Source organism: Crocodylus porosus, unplaced genomic scaffold (genome assembly GCF_001723895.1).
Source record: "Crocodylus porosus isolate Cpor-Errol unplaced genomic scaffold, CroPor_comp1, whole genome shotgun sequence".
Classification (NCBI taxonomy): Eukaryota; Metazoa; Chordata; order Crocodylia; family Crocodylidae; genus Crocodylus; species Crocodylus porosus.
Window position 1 is genome coordinate 66014860 of NW_017728948.1, and position 9511 is coordinate 66024370.

The 9511-nt window shown below is 42.9% G+C and overlaps 1 protein-coding gene across 1 annotated transcript in view; it reads right to left on the reverse strand.

Annotated features, from left to right (window-relative positions):
• Positions 1-8164, reverse strand: part of DAPP1 (dual adaptor of phosphotyrosine and 3-phosphoinositides 1) — a 46816-nt gene extending 38652 nt beyond the window's left edge. Inside the window, exon 1 of the mRNA XM_019552998.1 lies at positions 7889-8164. Coding sequence (XP_019408543.1) covers positions 7889-7989 — 101 coding nt within the window. The 5' untranslated portion in view covers positions 7990-8164. The remainder of the gene's footprint in view (positions 1-7888) is intronic.
• Between the last annotated feature and the right edge of the window lie 1347 nt (positions 8165-9511).

The window sequence follows — 9511 nt, forward strand, 5'->3', positions numbered from 1 at the left end:
AGAGGTATTTTGAAAATCTATTACAAGAGAGAAATACTTGGTATGTATGGAAAACACTTCAAACAGTTTCATACACTTCAGTTTCATTCATACAGAAAAACAGAAAATGAGCTAGTGGCACCTTTCTACATGCTTCTTGGAAATGAATTACAGAACTAACCTGTTGCTGTTCTGGGGACAAGCTAATCCACATTCTGATCTCTTGCCCAAAACACGAATTCAAGAAAATGGAGTTTCCCTGAGCTTACAGTCCCCCTGACTGGATATAGGAGTTTCTTTGCAACACAAATATTAACAGAAACAACAGTACGCACCTTGGGGAAAATGTTGGATGCCAGCTGCAATCAAGAACAATATTTTAAAAATGCCTTATTTCCTTTAAATTTGTAAGTCTTGCAAACTGCTTTTTGCATAAATGTCTGTGTATGTCTTGGTGAATTTCAATTCTTAGCTTTCATTTTTCCCATAATTTCAGAGAATATTTTTAACTGATGATTCAGTTTCTCTCAAGTTATTTGAGATGCCCAAGGTTTTTCCCTTGTTGAAGGAAAACTTTCAGGCAGACCCCAAATGTCTGAATGTAAAGTTCCTGAAATTATTTCATTATATAATTTTAAGAGAAAACCATCTGTCTCCTAGTTTTGTATATCCTACATCATGTTGAATGAAAGGTGAATGATTTACCTGGCATATGGGACTAAAAAGAGGGTTTTTACATATAGCTCTTTCAAAGTTTTGGTAAAACAGGGTTCACTAGCAAGAAGTACTAAAGTTTTTGCACTAACTTTTATTCACTAGGGCATTTCTCTGGGCAATTCCATTGTTCTCAGTGTAATTAAAGCTCCATGTTACTAAGGTAAGCAAGCCCTGTATACCTAGGAAAGGATTCTCCCATAGTAATAGGGTGCATGGGTTTTAGGTATTTAGTGGACACTGATGCCCACTTTTGTTGCCCTTACATGCTTTCTGAAGCTTTCCTTCCTACTACTGTCAAATATATCAAAATATTTTTATTTTTTACTCTTCAGCTTTGAAATTGTTTTCCATTCCTGTTATCTACTTCTTCAAACCTTACCCATCACTTTTATTTCTTGGCAGGAAAGCAGAAGATGTTTCTGTTTCAGTTTCTCCACTGGCACATACATCTGCTTTTTTTTCTGGCGACAGAGATTGTCTTCTGGTCAGTGAATTTTATTTTAACAGCAATGCACAGCAAAATGTGAGAAGATGTGCCATGCTGACTTGCCTCCTCATACATTTACCCACCCAGAAATGTGTGCCAATAACTCAGACTGATTTGAGGATCTTAGAGTTCATGCAACTTATATTTAATTGAGTACATTTTGCTCTAGAATAATTATCTGGAATTTTTTGCAGTGGTTCTTTCCACTATGAAAACTGGTTCCTACTCAAGAGCTGAAACAAAATCATGGCAGAGAGGTTAGAAACACCCATTCTTATCTATTCCAATGACAGTAACTGGTCAGAGAGAGAATGTTACCCCAACAGATTACTTTACTCTGAAAAATAAATGCAATGTGGCATCACTGAGTACTGTATTTATTATCTCCATGGTTGCCAGATCAAATACAAATATTTAATCAGTTAAAAACCAAATTTTCTCCTCAGACGTTAGTCTGAAGTCAGCCAGAAAGTAGGGTAAGTTAGGACCTTAGGGTCCTACATGTTCATTAATGTGCTTTTGCTAATGTGCATTACATTTAGTATCTCTATTGTGAGAAAATCTCAATAGAAAAAGATGCATTAGTCTATTTTAAAGCCCATTAGCTAAAGCGCATGAGGTGCTTGTACATGTGCTGTGGGGCTGCTCCAACATGCCGTCATTACAATGCTTCGGAGCAGACTCGATTAATCAAGTCTGCTGGAGCGTGGTAATTACTGTGCTCCAGCCAGCTTCCGCATCTTGTGTATTAGTGTCTCTGTGCTTCAAAATGTCAGCAGGGGCTTTTGAACTAAAGTTTGTTGAACAAGCTTTAATTCAGGCATGTCCCACCACCATTTTGAAGCACAGGGACACTAAAACACAAGAGACTGAGGCACTTTAATTAGCGTGGCTCTTGGAGGTGGTGTAATTAAAGTGTTCCCCCCACTACCACCCCTGAAGCAAGTGTAAGAGTGTCCATGGTTTTTCTGTGATGCTTTAATGTGCATTAAACTAGGCTAATGTGGATTAAAGCGCATGTGTAGATGCACTCTTGGGCTAGTGACCGACATTCAAAAAGCCTGAGCCTGAATTGATTCAATCTTTGCAGGTTAGTCTAACCTGGCTAGGCTGAACCAGTTTGTAACTGGACAGGCATTCTCTCTGGACTGAGGAAGTTCAGGTATATGCCTGCAGTGGTTCAAGTTAGAAGCCCAGGCTCAGGTGGCTCAGGTTAAAGCAGCCCTCCCTTCTCTTCTATAGTGCTGAGCTGGCAGGGGGATGGCCAGACCCCAGCAGGATGCTCTGATTAGGGAGGCTGCCTGCACCATCCCAGGCTTTTCCTCACTGGCTGCTCAAGGGGCAAGAGTGTTGACAGACCCCAGGCCTCTACTAGCACTCTGAGGAAAGTGGAAGGTGCAGTGTATACTTCCACTGAAGATACAGAGCTTTTCAATCTCCCTCCTTCCTTCTTTCTACTCTCTACAGCAAACTGACTGGGGAGCAAGCCAGCAGGTGGCTAATAACAGTGTTTATCACTTCATCAACAAAACAATAGCTGCAAAAGGCCCTAAGTGGTCACTGTTCTCTCTACCTGTCCCAGTGAAATTGGAGACACTCACAAACAGGGTCTGTGGGGCTGGGGTCTGTGCTGTAGGAGATAGGAGGGAGGAAGGGCGGGGGTCCCTGCTTCTCCAGCAAGCAGCGAGGGAGAGGGGGTGTAGAGCAGAGGGAAGCCATGCAGACTTAGATGTACCGGCAGTCTCTGCCAAGCCCCAGCCAGGGAGCAGAGGGGAGGGGCTCGCCCAGCTGTAGAGCACAGACCCCCACCACCCTAGGGAGCATGCCAGGATGCTATGGGAGTCAGGTTTATCTTAAACCAGCAAGGGACCTGGGACAAAAATTGCATAAACTGGTTTGAGTCAAATCAATTAAGTCTGATACCACATTCAACCAGGTTTATCTCAAACCAGTTTCAGCCGTTTTCAAACTGGTTTATGTGCACTGAACGTCTGTTCTGTTCCAGGTTTAAACCAGTTTCTGATCACTTAAGCTGGTTTGTCTTTTGTCCCTAGCCTTAAAGACTAACTTGTTCAGAGAGACATAAACTTTTGCTGGCAATAGCCTACTTTGCCTATGAAAGCATTATGCATTGCTGAACGAGTTAGTCTCTAAGGTGCTCCCTGCCCTCCCTTCTTCCAGTAACTAGTCATTATTTCTTTATAACATCTCCTCTTTCTTTCAAAAACTTGTGTTCTTACCTCTCCACTCCTTCCCCACCACCATGTCCCCTTACATTTTCAGAGGGGCAAAGAGATTTAGGAGTGGGGAATGTGATATATATTACTGGACTAAGTACATGGTTGGGAGAGATTTTATACAAGCTTTGAAGCATCCGCACAACCCCCAAGATTAAAAGACCTCCAGCAAAACAAACAACAAACAGAGCTGACACCCTCAATACACAGAACATAAAAAATAAGCCAACACAGGCCATTAAATAAGCAAACAGAGTTATTAACTACTCAGGCCCCCTAAAATCCTATCACTAGGTACAGAATTTGGGGAGAATAGGAAGAAGCTAAATTGTGTTAAAAATGGCCACCTAATCTAACTTGGGGTGATTATAGAAGTGACATTTTTTGTGTGATCGGGCCCCTGAAAGCTTTCTGCAGCTGTGACTTAAAAACACGTGCATGGCTGCAGAGTGTTTCTTAAATGGCCGAACACATGAAAAATTAACCCTGAGCAAATGAAGTATTAAATTAATGTGCTCTAAAGCAGGCCACCTTAGGGAAATTGTGTTTCCTCCAGGGTTAATTTTTCACTCAGGGGCAGGGCTGGGCTAATGCTCATGGCAGCATGGAGCTTCTGGCTGCTTTTGAATGACCAGAGCTGGGGGGAGGGAGAGGGTGAGAGGGGTAAAGAGGAGCCCCCTTGCCTTGTGGGCCTCCCCCTCCCCCAGGTACCCCAGCTGGGGTATTGGGGAGAGCTGGGCACAGGCCTTTTTCACAAACTAACATGGGATCAGGGCCTTAGCAAAAAACCAAAATAAAACAGGTAGTTAGAAATAATGGTTCCCACAAGAGCTGCAACTCAGTCTCTTTGTAAATAGCTAAGGCACAAGTTGTATGTCATGACAGCAATATTATAGATTGAAAAAGAGAAATACAATAGCGGTGCAGTGGGAACCGTTACTCAGTGCTTTCATTTCACTTTTGCTATGTGCAGGCTGCCTGAGCCAAGCACTTTTAGATGTGGGAACACAGCATCAGCTAGGAGGATACTTTAACTCCTCTGAGGATGTATCCAACCAGCTGCCCTGCTCTCTGCCACCACAGCTTCCGGCAGCCACTGCAAGCGAGCGCATGCAGCCAGATGCTTCCAGCAGTGCCACTCAGCGGCTGTGCCTCCGGAGCATGAAGCATACCCTAGGAAGACACAGGCTGCTGAATGGACTGTAGCAGCTGGCAGTGTCTACACGTGCCAGGCAGCAGCCAAAGTCCCATTGCACTCACCACAGGTGGAATGACTACTGTGTCAGCAGGAAGGAGGGTTTGGTTCCCTCTAAGGAGCAGCGGCCCACATAAGGCCTATGTGGTCTGTATTCTAAAGATTTGCTCCCATCATCTGTTAAACTGGGCACAAAAGAATGACAGAGCCAATCTGCACCTATACTTTAAGCAATGCACGTCCATCTTTTTCATACTGGTTGTAGCTCTTCTAATCCTTGCCCATTTCCTTTCAATATAAAGAGGACAGCATAGCCTTTCTGTTTGGAGGACTTTATTGGTCTCTGCCTCCTTGTTCTCCCCCTTTGACTTTGTCTGACCCCTTCACTGCAGATGTCATGCCTCTTTTTTTATTTAGCCAGTTCCCATTTGTGCTCCCACTTCTATATTCACATCTTGACCAGACCAATCTTTCTGATAGCAAATAGATGCAAGCAAAAGCATTTTTGCTTTCTAGGCCATAATGACAGCATTACAGAAAGGTCTTGCAAAATGCTGTCAGCCATTTGACAGCAACGAGCACAAGGAACTGACCTTAGTGATGGCTCTACTTAGTATCTGTAGAATTGCAGCTTTAATTAAAAAAAAAAAACCCTCCAAAGCTTTTTAAAAATGACTAATGGTTTTGAGTGACTCATTCTTGAATACCCAATTGAGATGCATTAAAAAGATTCCACCGTTCAAAAGTTCTGCGTAACAAATTCGGTGTGTTTGACATCCTGACCGGGTTCGCAGACAATGATCCTGTCAGAAAATGTTTACTGTATTTTACTGAACTCTTTCAGACTGAAACTCAGTATTTCAGTCCCACCCTTTGACCCTTTGCTTTCTGCAGACAATCGTTTTTTTTCCCCTGCGTGTTTAATCGCAGTAGATTCTTGCCTGCAGAAGTGCACGTCTCTGAATCAGTCAGTCGCCAAGGTGTCATCTTGCTCTACTTTCTGCCTGGCTTCAAAATAACGCAGCTAACTACCTCTGTTTCAAATGATTCATTAATTCAAGCAGGTAGTAAGGAGACAGGAAGAGTTTCGGGGTGTGTGTTTGGGAGAGAGAGAAAAAGAAAGCACCTAGGATATGGGATGAACAGTTTGTGGGCGGGACCTCTGGGAGCAGCAAAACCAGAGGAAAAATCTAGGACTGATTTTAGCATTTCAATTTGCCTTTTTTGTAAGATAAAACCCAACCCAAGGCAGGTGGGAAAAGTGCTGTCCTGGTTTGGCTACTGATACTGGGAAGCATTTCCATCGTTTTTTCTCTACTGCTGCTTCTGTTTTCACCTTAGGGAACCTCTCTGGAGTTGCAGCCATGCCAGTAAAAACAACACACCTTGTCTTTGGGATTGTCCTGAAGGAAAATGTTTAAACTGTGAGGAGACTGTACTGAGAATAAGTGTGATGCTTATAATTTTATGGCGGCACTCCCCCCCGCCCTTATTTAAGTGTCTTGACCTTGGAAAATGTGTATTCTCATCCATAACTTTATGTCAGTCTTGCAATGGGACAGATGCACTCAGACGCTGGTGAGGGCTGAGGCAGAAGAATCTAAATAGGCAACTCTTTAGCACTGCAAGTGCATGCATTTATATGGTATATGTGTCTGTGTAATATAGTAGTTCATGCCTAAAACAGGTATGCTTGATACAAGTTCATAATGTTATTTAACTATGTTCCCTTGGCTGCAGCTCTCTAATACATTGTAGGATGAGACCTGAAAGAGAAAATGTATTGTGGCAACAACATTTTTTTAGGGAGGTGCAATATCAGGGATTGTAGCTTTGCAACATTAGTATAATACACAATGTTGGGTGTACTATGTCATCACAATAAAACATTACATAACTGGGTGTGAACAGATATCACCCATAAAAAAGGTCAAGAAAAGCATACTATCCTAATATCTAGTATTGCGAAGCTAATTTTACTGGGAAGAAAAAATTACAAATAATGCTACTGATGAAATTGCCAGAAGCGGTAGCTGATGTCAATGGGGGAGGCAGGTGGCCATTATTTTTGTTGTTTTCTGAAACTTCACCAGTGGCTTGGCAACAGTACAAGATGCTTATCAAGTTAGCCCATGCTCTGGAGGATTTGTAATACCATAAAGGCTAAAGTCTAGCACAGTTCAAGCTTCATACAAAATGTGTGTGGATGTGTGTGTGTGCGTGCGTGCGTGCAGGAGAGAGAGAGACCGAGAAGGCCAAATCATGTATTTAGATGTTAACAGAGCATCCCACACACACACTTTGAAGTTACTGGGGGGCTCGCAGAAGTAATGTTGGTCCTATAATTTACCAGCTACATGTTAGTACTACACTATTTCTTTTTACTGCTCAACCAAAGGATACACATTTCAGGTAGTCCTTGTCTCCCAATTCATAAGGGTTATATGAGAGAAGACACCAAACAGTATCTGTATACATACAATACAACACAACTAGTCGGGCAAATAATCTTCCAAAAACCCTCATACTGATTTCTTTTCCCCTTCACCTCAGAGAAGTAGCTTATTTTTAATTCTGTTTTAAATATAAAAGTCACATCTCTGTTCAAATGTTCTAAAAAACCACTGTCCCTGACAATACTCAGCAGAAGAAAAGTGAAATCCAAATGACTGCTGAAGGGGCACTTGTTAATTTATAAATAAGATTTAGTGCAGACGTCTGGACCTCTGTTGCCTTTTACACTTTGGGAGAACCTAACGTATCACCCTCTTTCATTCTGAAACATACATCGGCAGTGAAACACGTCCATCTGTACATACACCAACTCACGGATCCACACAACTGGACTGAGAGAAGCAAACAAAGGCTCAGCACTAATGGAAACAACTTCCCCAAGGAATAAAAAAGAAACCCCTGCCAGCTACACAACTACTTTCTTGCCTTGGAGGTCTCCATCCTTTCCTGTGGCAAACAAATCCCCTTCTCCTGCCAGGCTAGCAGCAGATCAGCTTTTACTTCAGCCTATATAGGGGAAGCAATGGCATTCATTCTGCTGTTCAGTCTCCATGCAATATAGTGCCCTCCCCAATTTCTCTGGCCTCGAACTGAGAAGAAAATGAGACAAAAGCAATGTCAAGCAAAACAAAACTCTCAAGAGCGACCTCCAGTCCGTTACCAAATGTGCCAGAAACGCCTTTTGTGGGATAGGGTCTCAAATACTCAGTTCACTCAAAGCTGCATCCATGGAAAGCACAAAGCAGTTTTTCCCCTTACTCTAGGTTCTGGAGCTCCTCTTCTACTTCCTCTGGCGCCACAGGGTAGGCTTCTGGGCATCGACTCATCTTCCCTCCTTCTCCAAGCTCCACTCTGCCCATCCGCACCACCCACTGCTCCCCACACTGGGTGCCACTTCAAGAGGAGAAGGAAGACGGGCCTTTCTGTCCCATCTCTCCCACTCCTCTGTTAGCAGCAGGGAAAGTCCACCAGCAAAGCAACCTGTTGCAGCACGTCAAATGCAATGAGGAAGTGAGAGCAAGTCCCTCCCTGCACCAAATCACTCAGCCTTTAAAGCGCAGGCAGACAAAAAGGGCTGGCCCCTGGGTGGGTGTGTGCACGTGTGCGAGTGTGCATGTCCGTGTGTGTGTCACCATGCTGTGATTTATTCACAGGGGAGAGGTCTGTGATTTCCCTTCCCCAAACAATCTTTTCTCTGATTTTTCACATTTAGTAGCTCCCCATTCAGGTCAGGGATGTATTAATTATGTATAACTTCTGATTGTCCTCAGAGTGGCTTCCCCTTTCCATTCCAGAAACTGAGCGACTAATCCTAGTTCAGTGAGAGCTTATATACCATCACTAGCACAGCTAATGTGCCCCTGTTCCTTGCATGCAGGAAACACAAGCATGAAAGTATTCTCTCCCCTGCTTAAACACCTGTGCACAGTATGCCATGTGCACTAATAAGCATACTGGCATGGTGCCCACAAGTTTGAGACTGAAGGTTTTGAAAGATATAATTTAAGTCACACCTAACTCAGCATTTAGATTTCTGTTGTGGCAGTTCTGTTTTAGGAGGAAATGTGCTCCTAAAACTGAGTTGGATTAATTTTTTTCCCCTGCATTCCCAGCTTTTTCAGATGCGGTAGTTTCTGTTCCTTTCTGGCTACTGTGCTGCTCTTACTAATGTAGGAGTTATCCAACTGGATCAGGCCTGAGGTGGAGCTAGTCCCATCTCTGACAGTAGCAAAATACTAGCTGTCTCAGGGGAAGGTATTAAAACATTGCAGTAGACAGATGGAGGTAATCAGCTTCTCCCTGCAGTAGGTCTGGTGCTTGTCTCTAACATGTAGAGACTGGCTCAAGCCCTGAAGCATGAGGTTTGAAATCCCTTCTAATCATGTTTTCAGCATTAATTATGCTCTTTTGAATGCATCATTGCAACTGGAAAATTATAGATACACACACACACATATATATAAAACCAGGTGAAAGGGTTTGGCCTATGATTCTACTGCTTCCTCCCGCAAAAAAATGAAGTGGCTGTATGATACAAGACTCCAGCAATAGCCTATAAATACTATGCAAATATCTGAGGATGTCACAAAAATGATTTCATACTAAAAAAAAAATGACCAAACTTGCCTTACACAAGAAAGCTATGATTTACACTGATGTATAAAGGATGTATGCATATAAATTATACAAGCACGTGAAGATTACATCATACACATTACTACTGATGTATGCGCATTAGTTTACTTCTTTTTCCTGCCGTGAGAGCCGCTTTGTAGAAGGCAAGGTTAACACACAGTGGGAAATCTGTATGGGTTAATGCAGGGGTGTCAGACTCAAATTGGTTGGACAGCTGTATTTGCATCCTGATCCTGTAGGGACACT